At 40.3% G+C, this 22,168-nt stretch overlaps 2 protein-coding genes across 7 annotated transcripts in view; one reads left to right on the forward strand and one right to left on the reverse strand.

Annotated features, from left to right (window-relative positions):
• Nucleotides 1-9,237, reverse strand: part of CCNYL1 (cyclin Y like 1) — a 37,034-nt gene extending 27,797 nt beyond the window's left edge. The window contains exon 1 of one of the 2 annotated variants that reach the window (XR_011557312.1): nucleotides 8,467-8,939. Coding sequence is in view for 1 of the 2 variants with exons in the window: in XM_070731966.1 (XP_070588067.1) it covers nucleotides 8,467-8,704 (238 nt within the window). In the remaining variant the exon portion in view is untranslated. Of the gene's footprint in view, nucleotides 1-8,466 lie in introns of both variants that reach the window. The other variant, XM_070731966.1, reaches the window with a different exon arrangement.
• A 4,455-nt stretch (nucleotides 9,238-13,692) lies between these two features.
• METTL21A (methyltransferase 21A, HSPA lysine) lies at nucleotides 13,693-22,103 on the forward strand. 5 transcript variants are annotated; one of them, XM_070731961.1, is made up of 6 exons: nucleotides 13,693-13,854; nucleotides 14,217-14,295; nucleotides 16,725-16,784; nucleotides 17,758-17,912; nucleotides 21,238-21,349; nucleotides 21,573-22,103. In XM_070731961.1, exons 4-6 carry the CDS (start codon nucleotides 17,766-17,768, stop codon nucleotides 21,968-21,970), a joined length of 657 nt encoding a protein of 218 aa, XP_070588062.1. In that variant the 5' UTR covers nucleotides 13,693-13,854; nucleotides 14,217-14,295; nucleotides 16,725-16,784; nucleotides 17,758-17,765; the 3' UTR covers nucleotides 21,971-22,103. The 5 variants fall into 5 exon arrangements, with proteins under 5 accessions (XP_070588062.1, XP_070588066.1, XP_070588064.1 ...); XM_070731965.1 differs by having other exon boundaries at nucleotides 13,788-13,922; nucleotides 16,725-16,870; XM_070731963.1 differs by having other exon boundaries at nucleotides 13,853-13,961.
• Nucleotides 22,104-22,168: the final 65 nt, after the last annotated feature.

Raw genomic sequence — 22,168 nt, forward strand, 5'->3', positions numbered from 1 at the left:
TACGCATGCGTGGCCATAGAAAAAAGGCACGCATGCGCAGATGGTGGAGTTTACTTCCGGGTTGAAAACTCGCGAAATAGCCCTTTCGCGATGCTCGAGGACGCGAAACTCGAGGGTTCACTGTAATAATAATAATAATAATAACAACAACAACAACAACAACAACAACAACAACACTGCAAGTGGATACTCTTTTGTTTGCTTCTGATGGCCACTTTCAATAGACAAATTGTAACCTTCCTCTATCTCTTAAGCAGGAAAGATGTGTTGGTGCAACAGTACTACTGACCCTAACACCAGATAGATGTCTTTGAATGTTTCTATTCAGTGGAACCCTCTATTAAAGCAGCTGTTTGAAGCGCAAGCAACATGGCAAAGTACATGGGCATGAAAGGGAGATTCACGGCCAAGGTAGTTTCTGTGTATGAGCTATTCTGTTTTGCAATACATCTATTAAGGGCAGAGTGCGCCACTTAAGAGCTATAGATTTCTCTCCCCCTCCAGTTTAAAATTCCTGGAGGAACTCTTGAGAATCTAAGAACTTGTGAATCCGAGTCTTCGGAGAGGGGCGGCATACAAATCTAATAAATTATTATTATTATTATTATTATTATTATTATTATTATTATTATTATTATTATTATATATGTTCGCTACTTTGACTTACTCATAAAAATATTAAGGTAGAATAAAAATCTAATAAAACAAATAAATAATAAACTTTTGACAGTCTGACTTCATAACTCTACCAAAAACTATGGATACAAATAAGCACACCATATTTATAGGCTTAAGTAAGCCAATGGTAAGGGGAAGCTAATTGACAATGACTAACTCCCTACAATCTCCCCTGCTTTTACAGAGATTTCCTGTCTGTAAGAAATGGTCCAAGCTGAAGGAAAGAGATTAGGCTCCCTCCAGAAAGAGGGGAAATGCTCAGTGCCCAATAGCAACAGAAGTCAGGACTCTTGTTCTGGCATGAAAACTCCCTCAGCATACACAAGCGTGTAAATCTCCTAGTTAGGGCAACATGCCTGGTGCATTTCCAGGGAGAACAGTTATACCATCAGATGAGTTGCTGCATTCTATCCTACTTAAGTAAGCCAGACTAAACCAGGGTGATGGAGCCACTCCTATTTTGGGCAGCCAATACACAGGTCTGCTCAGATCTGTAGCAATCAACATGGACTGATAGCCTGTCTATGTATTGTGTGACCCTGGGATGAAAAGTTAAGGGAATAGATTTCTCATACTCAGTTCCCATCATTTTACATGGATGGAGCACTCAAAATGCTTCAAGCTGGAATCAACCTAAACCAGGGGTAGGCAAAGTTGGCTCTTCTATGACTTGTGGACTTCAACTCCCATAATTCCTGAGCCAATCATGCTAGCTCAGGAATTCTGGGAGTTGAAGTCCTCATGTCATAGAAGAGCCAACTTTGCCTACCCCTGACATAAATCATTCAGGTATTTCAAGGTTTGTTGCAGTGTAACATATATCAACCCAAAATATTTCAGTAGAACTTTCTGAATGAGACATTGTCTTAAGCTTAAAACATTTTCAATTCTGTGCACACTGCTAAATATAAGTTCTATTGCAATGAATCATTATAAAAGTGCTATGGGCCATAATGGAAAGGAATCTCTCCAGTGGCTCTTAACTGAATGGTGAATGAAAAGGTTTTTGTTACAGCTCTTCACATATAAGTAGGTTGATATAACCCATAGTGAACGGAAGCTAACTGGAGATGGATTTCGATAATTTGGGAAGGGCAGAGGTTTCTCACTTCTGCATTAAAGCACATTTTAAATTGAGTTTAAAAATGCACATGCAACCAAGCTCCAATCTACACAAAACAGTCTTTCTGATCATCTTCAAAAGGGGCCTCATGAAGAGTATGTTACAAAACAATTCATTTTCTCATCATCAGCTGCAGTGTATAAACCTTAACATGTTAAAAGCCCTGCTAATTTTATCTGTACTTTCCCAGTTGGTACAGTATTTCCACAATTTCATTTAAGCCAAATTGAAAGCATCTTTTCAAAATACACAATTTCCAATCTATGATCCTTCCATTTTGTTGGATTTAAATCCCATTTTACCTTAATCATCCCCAAACAGTGGGGAAAAGCATATGTGTGTTGGGGGGGGACGGGACAGAAACTGTTCAAAAAGTATTGAAAGCTAAGTGCATGAAAATGAGAAATGGAGATCAATAATATAAGAATACTGATAGAAACATAGAAGACTGATGGCAGACCTCATGATCCATCTAGTCTGCCCTTATACTATTTCCTATATTTTATCTTAGGATGGATATATGTTTATCCCAGACATGTTTAAATTCGGTTACTGTGGATTTACTAGCCATGTCTGCTGGAAGTTTGTTCCAAGGATCTACTACTCTTTCAGTAAAATAATATTTTCTCATGTTGCTTTTGATCTTTCCCCCAACTAACTTCAGATTGTGTCCCCTTGTTCTTGTGTTCACTTTCCTATTAAAAACACTTCCTTCCTGAACATTATTTAACCCTTTAACATATTTAAATGTTTCGATCATGTCCCCCCTTTTCCGTCTGTCCTCCAGACTATACAGATTGAGTTCATTAAGTATTTCCTGATACGTTTTATGCTTAAGACCTTCCACCATTCTTTTAGATGATACTTTAGAGAGAGTATCTTGGTGATAACTTTAGAGAGAATATCTGGAATATTTTTCTACGTTTCATATGCACATTGGGGGGGAAAAAGGGAGGGGAAAAGAAATTTTCTAGCACTCCATAGGCTATCAGCCATGGGTAGGAGAGAGCGCATTAAACTACCTTCAGTGACTATTCCTGCAGGAAAGACCACAATTGCGCCTCTTAAACCTAAACCGTGGAATCCACAAATTTGACTCTAATTAAATGAGATCGATAGGAAGCCCATTTCAATAGAAAGATACAGTATATCAAGTATCCATGCCTAGCCTCCAGACACTAATACATTTCTTTTATATGAAGCTGCCTAGATTTGCTTTTTAGAGATGGGCAGCCTATAAATTTAACAAATAAATATATTATTCCGTACAAAGCAACATACCAAACACATTTGTTGATGGGGTAATTTAATCCAGATAGTTCTCAATTTACTACAGTTTATTTAATGCAACTCTGAAAAAAATAACCTATGACCATTTTTCAGTGTTACTACCTTTGCAGCATCCCCATGGTCATGAGATCAAAACTCAGATCCTTGGCAACTGGCTCATATTTATGATGTTTGCAGTGTCCCACACTCCTGATTTGCACAAATGGTGAAAAAAGTTAATAGTTAAATTTTGACATATGGGTTAATTTTGGCCTACAAATATCCAAGTATCCAATAATCTAAAGCTCTACTCTTGAGCTCACACACATGTGCTTTCTACATCTTTACAAAGGGAAGGAAAAGCAGTTCCTCAGGAAACCATTAGTTCAGAATCAGAGCACTGTGAAACGATACAATCTGAGGTTTCAACCTTCACCACTTGGGAAAAAAATGAGAGGTGGCAAAACAGCTTCTGTGAACTATTGCTTCATGGTTCCATCCCAGTGTGTGATAGCAAAGGGTACAGCTTCAGGAAAAGGAAAAGGCTTTAGAAAGGCCCACTATTGTTATCTACAATAGTCCCTGGGAGAAAGCCTGGAAAATGTTCCCACTCTCTGGGTGGGTACTTTTTTCCACTCCTAGATGAAATATATTTTTCACATTATTTCTACACGAAAAAGTCTTAGCACCAGTAGTAAATCCATGTTTGTTTTGTATCAAAATTTTCTAAGAATGAGACAATTGTGAGAATGCAGCAACAGCAATTAAATCATGGTACATTAAAAATGTGATTTTGTCACCAAGGAAGAGTGTAAATAATTTAATAATTCATGACTCATAATTCAAGAATACTAAGCAATATAATTTACCTAACAAATAACAAATATGTTCTAATAACTTGAGTTCCTATAATGTTCTTAAAATCAACCCATAGGATTTTGGCAGTTTATGTTCAATCAACACTGACTGAAATTAAATAACAATTCTTTTTGCTAAATGTATGAAAAATGTTGCTTAATCAACAAATTATTTTCTCTGTTCATAGGAATCTTTAGCTACCTGAGGTATTCTATTCAGCACAACTTGGCAATCCGAAAAATGAATCTAGACATAATTTGTTAAAATAAAGTTGTAGAACAGACTTGGGCATTTTACAGACATAGAGTCACCTCTGTACCTGTTCTGCCTGCATGAGGTCAATCAGAAATTAGAAATCAAATGTACATACATGTGTGCCGTGCAGAAGTGAAATTCACTTATCTTCCCTACTGGCTCGCAAATGTGAGAGTACCAGTGTGCTGTTGTAGAGTATTCAGTATGTATTATTTTCAAGCATAAAAACAGGATTTATTTTTAAAAAACTGTAAAAATGCTAAATGGCTTTTACACTAAATGAACAATATAATACAATTAAAAAACCCTCTCTTACTACAGCTCTGTAATCACTTTATTCAGGGTAGAGTTGGGACAACTGGATGGAACTGAGCATTTACAGACCAGAGGTCCTTCCTGACACCTACATGGACTTCCAACAGATATTTTTTTCTTTGCATCCTGAGAGAGAAACATCTGTCGCTATCTAGGATTGAATTCTCAATCTTCTGAGAGGGAGATGAGCATCTTCATCATTAGGCCACCATGCTGCTGTATTTGAAGAATGCAATATAGGGAATAAAATATTAAATTAAGATAAAACCATAATAAAAACACCATAACATGGAGACATACAACTGGAATGAGATAGGATATTATAATTCATTATCTAGGGCAGTGTTTCCCAACTTTGGCAACTTGAAGATATCTGGACTTCAACTTGGAGTTGAAGTCCAAATACTGTATCTTCAAGTTGCCAAGGTTGGGAAACACTGATCTAGGGAAGCTAACCATATGTTTCTGATAGGGCTGCAGTCAGATCATCACAAATAAAGTATATCAGTTCTATCTTTCTTACAAACAGATCATTCTACTAGTCCAGTGGTGGATAACTTTTCGCATGCCCACTTGCTGACCTGTTTGCTGGAAATGGCACACAAAACCTTCCTGCCTGGACTGTGCAGCCTCGCTGGCCTTTGCATGCGTGGGAGCACCTGAACTTCCAGTTTCTGTCATGGAGGCATACCCTACGAACAGCTGGCATCATGCATGTGTGCAGAGGAAACCTGGAAGTTTGGGTGCCGGTGTGCACATGTGCACCAGAATGCTGTCCAGTTTTTTGCCTCTTACTCATCAAACTGAGCCATCAAACTCACTATGTACAGATATCAATGAGAGGAGGAGGACCAACCAGAACAGGTACAGATCATCATGGATAAAAATCTATATGGTCACTAAGAATTTACACCAACTTATTTGCCTATAAGAAAAAAACAAATATTCTAACTCCCCAACTAACTAGAATTCTTGTTCTTCCAAAAATGTTAATTGTGATGTCTACCCATTAAATGTTTTCCTATTTCTGAACTGCATAGCTTACATTAAGCAAACATTAGTTCAATCCTGAAGCTTGGATTTTTTTTGGGGGGAGGGGCGGAAACCTTGATCAATTGAGAGCTTAATTTTCTTTATTACAGTCTGTGTACCTCCTTCAGCCCCGCTCAAGATAATTGATTTTGCCAAATCAATTATCAATACTAACATGTTTCAACTAATTCAAAATTCATTACAAGGCTGATATAATTGTAAGGCATATAAAAGACATAAATTAACCAATGTATTCAATTAATCCAATTTCCTGGTTTTGTGATATAGATCATAGAGTAACTACATAAACTAACCACAATAAATTTATAAATTGAACAACAATATATAGTTACAAACTAGTGTGTATATACAAACTTGTCCCCATTATATTTTCTTGTATAGTAAGTTCTCTTGATTTAACAATAAAACAATCAAATCTTGAGTTAAGAAAAAGAGATGGATGAGAATCTGACTTAAATGTTGTATCTCAAATATTGGCTTGGCTATAATTTGGCACTACTGTATTATCCAATCAAAATAGTATCAGGTTCCAACCGCCTTGCTTTGCTTTTTTCATTATTTCCAGAAAATTTATAGCATTTCATAAAACAGCCAATATGCAGAGATAGAATCTGAAATGAAGAAGCCAACTGAAAATTAGATAAAATTGTGTTTTATATTACAGACATTCTTAATCTGTCAAATACACAATCTTGATTATGTGCTGTTAAGTTTCTATATCTAATATTCTTCTATTCAATTTTGCTTACAATATGACTATTAAAGCAATATTTTATTATGAATTTACCAAGCAGGATGGAGCTGACCCAGTGATTTAGACAAATTCCTATTACTGTATAGCTAAATATAAATTCAAATCCAGTGAATTTCTGAGACTTGCACGAACATCATAAAATTAATTATTAATACTGTATAGCGTAATTGCATACTGGAAATCACCTTTTCACCTTAAATGTGAAATGTTCAAATATGTTTGAAATGTGAAATGTTCAAATATGTTTGAAGTTCTAACTTTGAAGATGGAATCTTTTATTCTACAGAGATGTACAAGCAACGCCCCCCCCCCATAAATCTTTTCCATAAAGTTCCCTAATTTTCTGCAACAAATTTGGAGGATATTTAAGTAGATCAATGAATCTTTTTCTAAACTACCGTAAATTTCAAACTATGGAGAAACATCATTTCACAAATGCTACATTACCATGCATATGAAATTGTCCAGCAGCAGAAACAAAAGTAATTCTGGAAGAAAAAAATGCACGAACTCCAAGCACAAACCTGTAACAACTCAGGAAATTGCTGCTCAAATGACTAGGAAAAAGCCAACAACTAGCAATCTGAAAGAGCTAGGGGGGAAATTCTCTCAGATTTGTCTACTCCCCGCAAGTACATTAGAGCAAGGGTTCTTGGCAGTTTTAAGACTGTGGACTTCAAATCCCAGAATTCTCCATCCAGCATAGCCTAAAACAGTGATGGTGAACGTATGGCATGGGTGCCACAGGTGGCATGCAGAGCCATATCTGCTGGCACACAAGCTGTTGCCCTAGCTCAGCTCCAATGTGCATATGTGTGCTGGCCAGCTGATTTGGTTTGCAGAGGCTCTGGGAGGGCATTTTTGGCTTCCAGAGAGCCTCTGGGGGGATGGGGGAGGGTGTTTTTACCCTCCCCTGGCTCCAGGGAAGCCTTTGGAGCCTGGGGTGGGTGAAACAAGAGCTACTAGGCCCACCAGAAGTGGGAAACAGGACTTTTCCGGCCTCCAGAGGGCATCGGGGGGGGGGGGGGGATGAGGCATGCGGTTTTCTCCCTCCCCAGGGATTGAATTATGGGTGTGGGCATGTGCGATAGCATGTGCACACACTCTTTTGGTACCTGAGGGGAAAAAGTTTCACCATCACTGGCCTAAAGCATAGCTGGCTGGAGACTTCTGGAAGTTGAAGTCCGCAAGTCTCAAAGTTGCCAAGGTTGAAGGCCTCTGCATTAGAGCATGTTGTAGTCTCCTCAACAAAAGTTGGCAATATTGTTTCAACTTATGATACTGCCCAGTGCAGTGATGTGTGCCGGCCAGTTGATTTTTGCCTTGAACAGAGGCTATGGGAGGGCGTTTTTAAACACATACCCACTCAGGATGGGGGAGGGCGGTTTAAAAAAAAACCTCAGCTCCAGGCGCCTTTGGAGCCTGAGGAGGGTAAAACACGAGCCTACCAGGCCCACCAGAAGTTGGCCATTTCCAGCCTCCAGAGGGCCTCTTGGAGGTGGGAGAAGCTGTTTTCACCCTCCCCAGGCATTGAATTATGGTGTGTGAACTCACGCAAGTGCGATAGCGCGCGTACATGCTCTTTCGGAAACTGAGGGAAAAAAGTTCGCTATCACTGCCCCAGTGGTTATAAGAGAATATATCTAAACTTGTGTGTGTGAGTGTGTGGGGGTGGTTGGTAAACGGAGGCAACTTTTATGATTCTGCTTGGGCAGCTTTTGCATTTCACAAAGACACGTTCTCCACCGTAATGACTGTGGTGCAATGACACTGGCAACGAGAAGGAAGCCGGCCATGTTCATCGGTCAGCATGATAGAAACCAGGTGGGCCCAGAAGTGGGCTGCTAAGGTGTGCTCACCCCCTGGCTCTCAGTGCTGGCGGATTCCAGTGCAATTCTGCTACTGCACCTGGGCAGGTAGCGAAATCATGCACCGACACGGAGGTGCTGGACTCCGCTAGCCATTCACCATTCCACCTTAGCAGCCCATAATGGTTGGAAAACAGACACACAAACAGCGAACCCCATATTCCTCCAGTAACTCCAGAGCTTCACGCCATTCTTTAAATGGAGGCTCCCTCGCTCACTCACTCTCCATTTGTGAGGGACTGGCCGAGAGAAAGGCCGGCACGTCCTCGCACCGAACTGCTGTTACTACTCACCATCCGGGAACTCGCGGTCGCTGATGTGCTGCAGGTGAGGGCCCCCGCCGCCGGGATCCGAGTCTCCCGAGTCTGCCTCGGCGATCTCCCGGTAAGCACCACCCCTCCGCTCTAGTCCCGTCGCCGCAGGCCCGGCCCCTGCTCGCCCGCCGCCGCCCGCCCCCAAAGCAGACCCGCGGGCCCGGCCGAGCTTCGGGCTGGCACCGGGAGACACGCAGCAGGTGACGGTGTTGCCCATGCTGGCGCGGAACTACTGCCGCTACCGCCGCCGGCGCCGCCTGGGCTGGGCCCGAGCGGGGCTGCAGGAGGACGCAGCGACGGCCACATCAGCGCCGTCTCATTCTCGCTTCGCCGCCGCTACCGCCGCCTCGGTGGGGCGAGCCCGGAAAGCCGGAGAAGGAAGAGCGGAGCCTGCAGCCCCGTCTCCGCCACAGGCAGCTCTGCGACGGCGCTCTCTCACGCGGCACCCCGGCACCAGCCAATCGCGGCCCGCGTCTTACGCCGTCACGTGACCGCCACGGCCGTCCCGTCCCAGGGGGATAGCCCCGGTGGTGCAACCTAAAGCTATTCAGCAGGGGTGGGGCCGGCTGCGCTCCGTTCTCGGCGCGTCCCCTCCGAGCGTTCGGAAAGGAAGCGGGGGGGGGGGGGAGAGAAGAGGGGGCGTGGCTTTGCTTCTCGGTACTCGCTGGGCGGGGCGCGCTTCCTCTCCTGTGCAGACAACTGGAAGTGGAGAGCCGGAAACGACCGCGAATTCCAATCTCTTCTTTATCTGGGGGACGCCACTTCCTTTCCGTCCGGCTCAGCCAGTCGTGGCTGCCGATAGAAACGTTGGTCTCAAACGGCCTGCCCCTGTATTTTGGACCCGACTTTCACGCAGCTGCGGTGGGAGAGGGGCGCGGCCGGTGGTGATGGCCACAGGGGGGTCTCGCTGGCTTAAAAGTCGGCAGATGGCAGAGTGGAGCCCACCGCGCCTGTTCGGCAACCGAACAGTAGCCATGGACCGAGAAAAAACGTCTACGAAAAAACGTAGCCATGGACCGAGAAAAAACGTCTACGAAAAAACGTAGCCATGGACCGAGAAAAAACGTCGGAGCATTGCTAAGAAAATGAACGAAATGTGGCGTCCCCGGAGTCACTGGGAATCGAACTAGGGCACAGTGCAAGCAAGTGAACATAAACAGTACAGCAGACCCAATGTGCACGTTTCCTCCGCCCTCACCTGCTTTTGTTATTACTTGACTATCCTGTGATTTTAGTTGACTCCATTGATTTTATTGGCTCTCCCACCCCCTATATAAATCCAATAAATAAATAAACAAAATAAAATATAGTATCTTGGGTTCTTTCGTGAAAAAGTGTTATGGGGAGTGGTGACAGTAGTGGGTTCCTACTGGAACGGTAAAGGATGCCGCCCAGGTAGCAAAATTTGAGCTGCGCACAAAGCTTCAGGTGTCTTGTGTGCGGTGTGTCCCGGTGTGTTTTTGTTTCTGCGCATGCACAGGAAGCAAAATCTCATGAGGGGATGCATGCATGAGATTTCAGCGACTTCGCTTCTATGCATGTGCAGAAGCAAAAACACGTTGGGACGTGTGCACATGCATGCAAAACACCTGAAGCGGTAGGAGTAAGCCACCCCTGGCGGGAGGGGAATATGGTGATTGCTCCCTTTGACCAATAAAATAATGAAGGTTCTTAAGTATTTGAATAGTTCTTTAAGAATCAAGCTAGGAACTGGGAGACGGTGAGTTCTAGTCTTGCCTTAGGCGTAAAGCCAACTGGGTGGCTACTTTCTCTCAGCCCTAAGGAGGAGGCAATGACAAACCAGGTCTGAAAATCCTGGCCAAGGAAACTGCAAGAACTTGTCTGTGCAGTTACCAAGAGTTAACATTGGTCTCAAAAGGCACAACGTGCACGTACGTACAGTCTATTGGTAGTCTATCACCTGCTTGTATACCCAGCATCATAACAATCCAAATGAGAAATAACTTATGTAACCCTGGAAATTAACAGTAAATACAGACGTGATAAACAAATACATTTTGGAGTAAGATTCATATTTTAATACAGAAATTCTTAAAGATAAAGATGAAACCAGAGACCTTTGGGTTTAATGGAAAAAGGCTAAAAAAATTGGAACTTTGATTTATATATGTTGATGGCAGCAAGGCTATTGTATGCACGAAAATGGAAGAACATTTCAATTCCCACCATGGATGAATGGCTACGGACGTTGATGGAGTTGGCAGAGATGGCTAAACTGACTGTTATGATCAAAGAAAAGAATATAAGTACTTTTGTTGCTATATGGAGACCGCTTCTGAACTTTGTGCTTGAGGTTGAAAAAAAATTAAACTTTAATTTTGGTTTTTACTGATTAGAGTGATTTGTTGTTATAAAAAGACTAGTTTAGATTATTATGGAAAAGTAAAAAGTTGAATTTCCATGTTAATGCTTTCTTCTACTGCAACAGAGAATCAGAGGTCAACACTTTGTTCCCCTTCTTCCTCTCCTCATTTTTCTTTCCCCCTTTCCTCTCAACTGTGTCTTACTATCTGCTTTTGCATTTTAGTATTTTTCTATAATTTAATAAAATGTTTCAAAATGAACAGTAAATGCAGAGAAACGAATGCTACTGTAGCCAGTGAAAATGCTGGAAAACCTGTTTAGAACAGTACTTTGAATGGAAGTAAGGCAATTGGACCAAATAGGAATTAAATAGGTACCACAAAACAAATATTGGCATAAGATATTGTATAAACTCTCAAAGTAGATGTACTAAAAAGGAGGCAGGGCTAGAACGCCCATCAAGACAAGGTCGAGAGGTGCCCTTAAATCCAACAGCCAATAATTATGTAGTTCAGCTGGCTTTATTTCCAAAAAATTTGGCAAAGTTTTCTCTGATTAAGCATCTCCAAAGAAAATCTAAGACAATCTTTGCATGCCCCAAAGTTAATTGATTCTACCTTATTAAATAATTGATCTGACTTTTTTAAAAATGTATTTAAAAGTAATTTGGGAAGGTTGTATATCAATAAATATGCTCAGTTTTGTCTTAAAAAGCTATATTGCTTGCTTTGTTAAAAGCTAGCTAGGATATAAGAACTTGGGTTGGTGTATATTCTCTCCCTCCTGCAAATTTAATCTACGTAACTGTCAGTTGCTGCACCAGAGCACTTGATCATACTTGGGCTATGTATTTTATAAACCATGGCTTATTGTTTAGTTTCTTGGACAGATACAGTGTGTTTATATTTTAGCAGAATGTAATATAGTAAATTTTAGGATAGTGAAGAAACAAGTTTCTGCTTATTCTAGAAGTTAGGAGAAAAATAGCTGGTAAAAAAAAAATCCATGTTTGTGTTTTGCTTCATATTCCAATATTCTTCATTAGCCGGGCAGGGTATTCTACTTGGTACACAGAAACAGCAGAATTGAAAAGATTATAAAATCAAAACCGGGAAAGGAGAATCTGGCATCACAAAATCTGGCATCACAACAAAAAGCATCATGAGTTCTATGAATACTTATCCACTCATCATTTAGTTTGAATTTAATGTAACAGAATAAGATAATAACAAGAGTTGGAAGGGTATAATAGTATAGGATCCCTGTTCAAGCTGGGGACACTATACTATTTCAGACAAATGGTTGTCCAGTATCTTCTTAAAAAGTGATGGAGGATCTACGACGTCTGAAGGCAAGCTATTCCATTGATGAATCCGTTTAACTGTCAAGAAATTTCTCCTTATTTCTAGGCTGATTCTCTCCTTTATTAATTTCCTTGCATCGTTTCTTCTACCCTTGGGCATTTATTTTATATAATTTATGGAATCCTAACCATAGTATGGAAGCCAGTTTGGTGTAGGCTAGAAACTGGGGAATCTTGAGTTCTAGTCCTCCCTTAGGCACAAGATAGCTGTGTGATCTTAACCTCTCAGCCTTCTGGAGGAGGTGAAAGAAATGTCTGAAAAACCTTGCCAAGAAAACTGCAGGGACTTATCTAGAATTGTCTCTGACAATCGGATGTGATTAAACAAAAGGGGGGGGCATGGTTAGTCAAAAATCAAGCTTAGCAAAATAGAATAGAATTTTTTATTGGCCAAGTGTGGTTGGACACACAAGGAATTTGTCTTTGGTGCATATGCTCTCAGTATACACAAAATAAAAGATACATTTGTCAAGAATGTATAAGGTACAACATTTAATATTGTCATAGGGTACAAATAAGCAATCAGGAAACAATATAAATCGTAAGGATACAAGCAACAAGTTACAGTCATACATTCATCAGTGGGAGGAGATGGGTGATAGGAATGATGAGAAGACTAATAGTAATAGTAATGCAGCCTTAGAGAATAGTTTGACAGTGGTGAGAGGATTGGAGGGAAAAATTGTTCCATCATCATCATCATCATCATCATCATAAAAAAAATTAGATTGGTATGCAGCCCCTCTCCGAACACTCGGAGCGGCTCACAACTATTATAACAATGTGACAAATCCAATATTTAAAATACATCTAAAACCCATCATTAAAACCATGCAACACAATCAAACCATACATAAACTATATGAGCCTGGGGGTGTCTCAGTTACCCCACGACTGGCGACATAGTTGGGTCTTCAATAATTTACAAAAGGCAAGGAGGGTGGGGCCATTCTAATCTCCAGGGGGAGTTGATTCTAGAGGGCTGGGGCCACCACAAGGAAGGCTCTTCCCCAGGGCCCGCCAGACAACATTGTTTAGTAGTCAACGGGACCAGAGAAGGCCAACTCTGTGGGACCTAATCGGTTGCTGGGATTCGTGTGGCAGATTTTAAGACTTTCCCAGTCTTAAAATCTGGTCACTTTAGTCTAGTTGTCTGGGTGTGCTGTGCTCTGCAGGTAGGAGCTAAAACAATTTATGTGTAGAATGAGAGGGAGGCCAAACAGCTATATTAAGGGTAAATAATACTTTTTTTTCCTCAAGGCAAACCGAAAGAAGCGGCTGCGAAATGCTCAGACCGACTCCACGGTACGCCGACCAGCGGTAGATATTGTCGCTGCAGTGCTAATACAGTAGAGGAGGCTGTGTTCGTAGAGATATGAACAATTAGACATACCATCGGGACTATTGTGATCCATTGACTTATCCCGTCTTCAGAAACAAGTTGTATTCTCTAAATCTTAGATCTGGTTGCATAGCAGCAGCAACAGCAGCATCCTGTGTCCAGAACGCTGCCTGGATTTCTTCCTATTTTGAAGGGACGTGCAAGCGACACGTGCCTTCCTTTTTCTTTCTCTCTCTTCCTATCTCTATTGCCGCCCTCCCCTTGGCTAGCCTCTCTGTGGAGCTTCAGTGCTCACGTGCCCGGGACGAGTGGAGGATCTTCATAGAGCCAGCCTTGCGTGAGGAAGGAATGGGGAAGGCTGGGGACGTGGGGCGTGCGTGTGTGTAGAGGATTTGCCTCCCGAGGGTGGGTCGATGGCTGGGGGAGAAAGGAAAGGAGAAGTTTGTAAGGAAGCAACAAGAGAAAGGGAAATCAATTTAGCATTGCAAACCTAACGTGATATCTTGGCTGTTAGCTATGGTAGTATTCATTAAACTACAATTAGGAGGATTTCCAATACCAGGTCAATAATGCATAATTTGCAAACTGCTTTAGGAGTTAATGCAACGCGCCAACTCCAAACAAAACAAATGTCACAGCGACTTACTGCAGAAGTCTGAAGGTATTTTAGACTCCCACTTGGGCTCTTTTGTATTTCAGGACTTAGCCGTCCATGACGCCTTTTCTTTCCAGAGCGCACCAGGCAAGCTGACTTGATTGTATTTTCAGTGAAAAGCACGTAAGTTTTATTCTTCAAGTCCTTTGAGTAGTGTAGTGTTGGGGGGGGGGGGAATCCGGTCCGGTTTCAAACCAAAGGGTCTTGAAATAAAATGGAGGCTGATTGAGAAGAAGGACTCTGTTTATTGATGAGCAGAACAATTATGGGACAGATGACAAATTGGTTTGATGAGTAAATGGATTTTTAAATAGAGTTCTGAGATGCTTTATATTTAATTATCCATGGGGGGGGGCTTCTTAAAATAGTATATTGACTTTTTACATTTTTATGCTACTATGGGCTTTACACTGATGAATCTATTAATATTTTCAGGGTGTTTGTTCTTTCAGGCATTATGTTTTAAATATTGTTTTGGTTTTTATAAATATCACACTTTGGATAGAACAGGGGTAGGCAAAGTTGGCTCTTCTATGACATGTGGACTTCAACTCCCAGAATTCCTGAACTAGCATGATTGGATCAGGAATTCTGGAGTTGAAGTCATAGAAGAGCCAACTTTGCCTACGCCTGGGAGAAAGCATGGACATTGTTTTCAAAGACATAATATAATTCTCAAAATGTATATCTTTGATTGTGTGCAAATCTACAGGAGGTTCTTCTTTTGGAGGATAAATCTTATTAAGAATTTGTTTGATTTAATTAACTGCATATTCTAAGAATTTATATTATGGTTCTAGGACTAGGATCCCAGACAGGTTAACTGCCTCTGAAGTGTTTGTAGGGAGGATTAATAAAGTTAGACATACAAGTAGTCCTCGACTTATAACAGTTCACTTAGTGACCATTCAAAGTTACAATTACATGGAAAAAAGGCATGGCCATTTTTCACATGATCTTTGTAGAATCTCCATGATCATGTGATCAACATTCAGATGCTTTGCAACTGGTTCATATTTACAACCATTGCCGTTTCCAAAAGTCTTGTAATCACCTTTTCCACCTTTTGACAAGTAAAATCAATGGGAAAGCCAGATTCACTCAACAGTCATGTTATCAACTTATCAACTGCAGTGATTTACTTAACAACTCTGGCAAGCAAGGTTGTAAAATGGGGCAAAATTCACTGTAATGCCTCATTTAACAACATAAATTTGGACTCAATTGTGGACTCAAGTTGAGGACTACCTGTACTATGCTTCTTTTGAATCCTTAGCATGCCTCATTTTATCCTTTTTGGGTTAATAACTATAGCAGTCAAGACTGATTGAATGATGAAAAACATATCTCAATATGCAGGTCTATACAGTGGTACCTCTACTTAAGAACGCCTCCACTTAATCACTTTTCTAGATAAGAACCAGGTGTTCAAGATTTTTTTGCCTCTACTTAAGAACCATTTTCTACTTAAGAACCCGAGCCGAGAAAAATTTCCCAGGAAATTTGAGAGCGGCACAAAGACCCGGCCAGTTTCCTGCCATTCCACCTTTAATCCCGGCCATCTGGGCTGCCAGAAGAGCCTTTTGGTGATGCTTAAGGAGGATTGTCAGTCCAGAGCGAACAAAGCATTTTCCTTTCTCTGGGCGCTTGGAGAGGGAATAAACCTCTGCTAGGGCCCAGAGAAAAGAAATGCTCCCTTCACTCTGGACAGTCGAGGAGTCACCACAGCGAAGGAAAGGTGCCAGCTACAAAGCTAGCGAGTGAGAAGAGAGGGGAGCCCTTCAGCATGTGAAGGAAGAGGCAGCACGTAGTAGCAGCAGCTAGTGTATGGGAGGCAGCCTCATGACAGGTGTATTGGAGGTGCATGCTCCTTCTCAGCGCCTCAGAGTCCCTCTTTTTTTTTTTAAGCCTTAAAGTTTTGGATTTTTTTGATTCCACTCACCTCACCTTCTTCCTTCGGTAGCAACTCTCATCCTCCTCTTCTTCTTCCTCCTCCTCTCACCTAAATTCCAAGGTTTTTATTTCTTTCCTAATGGGTTTGCATGCATTATTTGCTTTTACATTGATTCCTATGGAAAAATTTGCTTCTACTTAAGAACGTTTCTACTTAAGAACCTGGCCACGGAACGAATTTAGTTCTTAAGTAGAGGTATTGCTGTATCTTGAAAGTTAGGAAGAATTTTACTAGTTGCATCTTCTTCTGGCCAAATAAGGAAAGTTGGTTGTATCTTCTTGCAAAGCAAAAACTATGAGAACAATTGATAGCTGGTAATTGCACAACACTTTTGTCTATTGTCAATCAAGCCATAACTAACTCAGTTTTCCAAGTGCTCTGTCTTCCTTAGGTACATCAAAACGTAAAAGTAGCCAGATTTACCGAGAACACTTAGGTAGAATATTAATTTTTGGTCCATAATTTTGGGTACATAGCTGTAGATTTCTTATAAGATATCTCAAAGTTTCCCCTTACTTTCTGTACCTTGTGCTACTTAAATGGGAATGCTGGATGAGCCATACGTGTTTTCTTTTTTCTTTCCATCTTATTATTCTAGGAAAGAAGGAGGGATCCTAAGCCAGTACCTGTTGTGGAATTGATGGCAGAGAGGAGGCTGGTACGTAGCTTTGCAGCTCAAGGTTTAGCTGTATACTTACCCCTGTTTGGCAGAGTTTAGGAATCATCCACCTTTTGAAGGATCAGGTAGGGATTATTTGAGTGTTCCTAGAAATTCACTGGCAGTGGGATTAAGGAGCACTTTCTGTTACTCATTTTAAAGTGTTGTTGATAGTTTCATGTATCTTCTTTTTTTGTAAAATAAAAATAATTGAGAAATGAGAAGACAAGACAAGCTACTATACATAAAGAGAGCAAACCTCACTCTCTTCTAACATTATAAGTGTTACCCTGATAACAAATTGTCTGCAAGCACACAACCAAACTCAGAGAGCCTCAAGGATTCCATAACTGGAGTAACTTTCAGATGATTCCCATTTTCTTTATATTTTTTCATATATATTTATTTTATGAGGCTTATATGCCACTCCAGCCATCAACTGATTCTTGAGTAGCTAACAGTCTTACCTACATATCATGAGCTGAGTCATGAATGGCTTTAAATATATCAACTGCTATTTGAATTGTGCCCAGAAGCTAATTGATAATTAGTTGGCATTCTTTCAATCTTGATGTTAAATGGGCATATCCATAACTGCTGGAGCTGCTGCATTTAAGGACAGTACCATGTACGGTCCAAATTTAGGTGTATATTTAGGTGTATATTTAGGTGTATATTTAGTAATTTAATATTCATGTTTTGTTTGCATGATTAGATTAATGAAGGTGACATTCTTTGGGATGTGAAGACTAGTCAACAGCCGAACATAATACCAACAACATGAGAGTGCTGTTTATTTTTTTATTTAGTATGGTTTTCATCACTAGAGTACAAATTGGGAGCTCAGTTTTTTATTGTCTACTTAATGAAATGAATCTGAACTAAAATTGAATAGAAGTGGACAGAATAAAACTTTATTTATGGGTTTCACGTGGAAGGTTTTCTAATTCTGTATCTTTTCTTGATTTGATAGGCAAAAAGATGGCTTTGGTTCCTTATGACAGCACAGCTCTTTGGGGAATGCAGAAGTTACATAAATCTTCCTCTACATTCTGTTTTGCCAACCATACAATTCACATTAAGCAGAATTGGACGCAGTTGGGTGTAGCTGCTGTGGTTTGGGATGCGGTGCGTATAATTTGCATTGATTCAATTGTGGAGATTTGTAATGGTTCACTAAGGAATTTTTAAGAAACTGGACATGGCACTTTAGCAATTGAACTAATATTTCAGTCTTCTCTGGGTCATAATGTTTATTGCATTCAAGAGAAACAAAAGTGACAGAATTCTAAAATGATACATTTAACTGAAGCAGGGAGATGTTTTGGAGAACTTTTTCTCATTTATCTTTCCAACCATCTGAGAGTCAAGCTAGGAATCTATGCTTTCTAGAAAATAGATGTGAATTATACAGGGAGAGAAATAGGTAACAGATTTGAACTTCCAGGATTAAGGATAATAATAAAATTTGCATTTAACCCCCACGACAGATAATAATTATCTGCTTTATAGGGCTTCATCCTAGTGGACAGTCCAGTTCTTATAACCTTATAATATTGTGTGTCTGAGAGCCTCTGGCTGAGTGGTTCATTCAGATTTTTTGCTAAGGTTTTGATAGAGAACTTGACATTTTTCAGATTAACTAGATTACAACTCCCAACATACCCAAAATGCAAAATCATCAGAATGAGGAAGATTGGTATAGATTTTCCATTCCTGAAATCATGATTACACCTGTTCCTTTCCATCCCATCCAAAATTTCTTATGGCAACATTACATTAATGTAATTAATTCTACATATATCCAGAATATTGTGAACCACCTCCAGTTCTACTTCTGGAAGGCTACTAAACCATCCTAGGAATGCCTGGAATTTGCACAACAAAGTGTCTGAAAATACAAGTATGTACTCTTCATGGAATGGTAGATTTTGCACATTCCTAATTGAGATTCCTATTGTTTTTCCTCACTGGAATTGGCATTTAGATTAAAAGGTCTTTCTCTAACATGGAGCTGAATATGTTTCTATTTCATTTTCAGCCAGCAATCTCCAATAGTTGAGATGAACAGTAGACCATATAACTTGCCCCCATATATCTTCCTTCAGATAGACACCAGGAGACACTGAGTTCTAGTCCTGTGATTTTGGGCCAGTCACACACACTCAGCCCATTCTCCTTACACAGTTGTTGTGGGGAAAATAGGAGGAGGAATGAGCATTAGGTATGTTTCCTGCCTTGAGTTATTTCAAAATAATAAAAATGAAGTAAATAAACAAAACAACAAAAATATGTTTTTTAAAAAATAATAAACTGTTTAGGCAGAGGCTTAGGTTGGGATTAATATAGTTATCTATTTTCTTAAACATAATTTAGTTATGATGATACAAAACATGGCTCTCCAAGAGATACTGTAGTTTACTGTGTGGAGGCAAGCAGTTCATTAGAGCTTTCTTCACAGTTCTTACTGTGTCATCTGCTTAACTTGTCATAATAACATTGTTACAAAAAATGATAATTTTCTGACAACGGTAACACCTAGTGTTGAAGACATTTAGTTAATAAGTGTCACTGTTTTATATTGCACAAAAATAGTTCTCTGAAAGTTGAAAATTGAAAAATTACAATATATATTTACTAGAATTTCTATGCTGTTATGGGGGCTCATTTCCTATAAATGGATCTAGGATTGCAACCTTATGGAATACTCATTTATATTCTTGCTGTCTTGCTAAAATTATTTATTTGGGTATGAAATAAAGTGATAAAACTAGTATCTGCTTTTTGAGCATTGAATTGTTTGGTATTCAAAGATATCCATTTAAAAAGAGATTAGGTAGAACTGCACTAAGAATAAATTTTAGTCACTTTGGAAATTTTAAGAGAGATTCCTTATATAGCACGATGATTATAAGATAAGATAACCTTTATTGCCATTTTTATGTGTGATCAGACTGGCACACATTAAAAAATAAAATTCTGATGCCCATTCTCAAGAGCATGTGTGTATATACACATGCAATATATATGAATATGAATGAATGAGTGTGTGTGTGTGTGTGTGTGTGTGAGAGAGAGATTTTTGCTGATATTGAAAAGGAGGGAAAGGAAAGAAAAATTTGACAAATATATATTTTCTCTGTTGGATCATCCTGTTATACCCAATATGGGAGGGAGCACACAGCTTCCTTTTTGCCTATTGCCAAAGTACAGCGATACCTTTTCTTACAAACTTAATTGGTGCCAGGAGGAGGTTCGTAAGGTGAAAAGTTCGTAAGACGAAATAATGTTTCCCATAGGAATCAATGGAAAAGCGATTAAATTGTGCAAGCCCAAAATTCACCTCTTTTGGTAGCCGAAGCGCCCGTTTTTGCAATGCTGGGATTCCCCTGAGGCTCCCCTCCATGGGAAACCCCACCTCCGGACTGCCGCGTTTTTGTGATCCTGCAGGGGAATCCTAGCAGCGCAAAAATGGGTGCTTCGCTGGCAATGGACGGTCCGGAGGTGGGGTTTCCCAACGAGGGGAGCCTTTGCCTGGCAACGGAAGTCCGGATGCGGGGTATCCCAGCGGCAGCAGTGGGTTCATAAGGTGAAAATAGTTTGGAAGAAGAGGCAAAAAAATCTTAAACCCCGGGTTCGTATCTCGAAAAGTTCGTATGACAAGGGGTTTGGAAGACGAGGTATCACTGTATATATATTTTCTGTTGAGCCACTTGGTATATCCAAATATGGGAGGGAACATGCATACACCCACACGCCTTACTTACCTCTGTGCAAGAGCACACCACTTACTACAGGTGGCCCTTGACTTATGACTGCAATTGTGATCGGAACTTCATCAATATGTTATGCAGTCATTAAATAAGTCGTGTCTAATTTATGACATCTGTCATTAAGTGAATCTGACTTCCTTCCCCCTTTTAACTTTGTTTGTTGGAAACTCTCTTAGAAGATCACAAATAACATTCATGTCACTCCCAGAATGCTGCAACCACTGTGAATATATGCCATTTATCAAGTGCCCAGATTTTGATAATGTGGCTGCAGGAAAGGAAGGACCAGCTGTAGGTCACTTTTTTCAACACTTTTGTGACTTGGAACTTCCGTTAAATAAATGGCCACAAGTCAAGGCGTATCTACACACCAGGAGTGCAGGAATAGATGACAATCCCCTTAGCCCTCCTCTTACCAGGAGGGCTGCCTCTGTTCTCATTTTCTGCCTCTGTCCTCATTTTAATTGGGAATTTCCTACTTTTCCCTCTTGAAAAATAAAAACTAGATATGTGCATTTAAAAGCTTTCATGATGGCATGAAAATCACATCTTGTGCTTAAAACATTTTTACAAACTTCTCATATGGATGACAGAAGAAATGCTATTATCTGACTGGACCTGTATCCAGTCTTGTAAAATCTTGTAAAATCTTAAGATTTTTTTCCCCCCTCTTGACCTAGGCAGTGGTCTTGTGCACTTTCCTGGAGACGGGAGGCATTGATCTGCAAGGACGCAGGGTGATTGAGTTAGGAGCTGGGACAGGCCTCCTTGGAATTGTAGCTGTGTTACTTGGTAAGTTACTCTGGAGCCAGTGTAGGCTAGAAGTTTGTTTTGGCATCTAACAGGGATCTCAAAAGGTAGTTTCCTTTTAGCTTTACTAATTTTAATGGAACAAAAAGGATGAGTGCACTCATCTTTGAGTTTTCCTAATATATTCCTTAACTATATAAGTTTTTTTCACTATATTTATTTGAATAAGGGTTCTCTTTACAGTCCTCCATGTTTCTCTTCTTAGGTGCTCAAGTTACAATCACAGACCGAAAGCCAACATTGCCCTTACTGGAGTCAAATGTGCAAACTAATTTACCTTTCAACCTTCAGTCAAGAGCAGCAATAAAGGAACTTACCTGGGGACAGGATTTGGCAGATTTTTCTCCAGGAGAATATGATATTATCTTGGGCGCAGACATAGTTTATCTGGAAGAAACATTTGCAGATCTTCTTCAGACACTGGATTATCTCTGCTCTGATGAGACTGTAATCCTGTTATCATGCCGTCTCCGCTATGAGCGGGACCAGAATTTCCTGAAGATGCTTAGAGAACATTTTGCAGTGCGTGAAGTGCTCTATGACCCTGATAATGATGTGCATATATTCAGAGCGCAGAGGCATGTCCTGAAGGGGGATTTGTGATTGGTCTGGTCATCAATTATTGCCAGCTCATGTCTTCCCTTTCCTTCTCATTGTCCCAATACTTGGATCAAAAACTCCCTCCCTCCCCATCACAATGAAAGTACTTTATGAGAATAAAGTGAAAGTAATCTATTATTTGTTTCCTTATTTGGAGTTAATCAGGTTGAGTTTCCTACAAAAGCTTTTCTTTCATTGATA

This window comes from Erythrolamprus reginae, chromosome 1, assembly GCF_031021105.1.
Source record: "Erythrolamprus reginae isolate rEryReg1 chromosome 1, rEryReg1.hap1, whole genome shotgun sequence".
Lineage (NCBI taxonomy): Eukaryota > Metazoa > Chordata > Lepidosauria > Squamata > Dipsadidae > Erythrolamprus > Erythrolamprus reginae.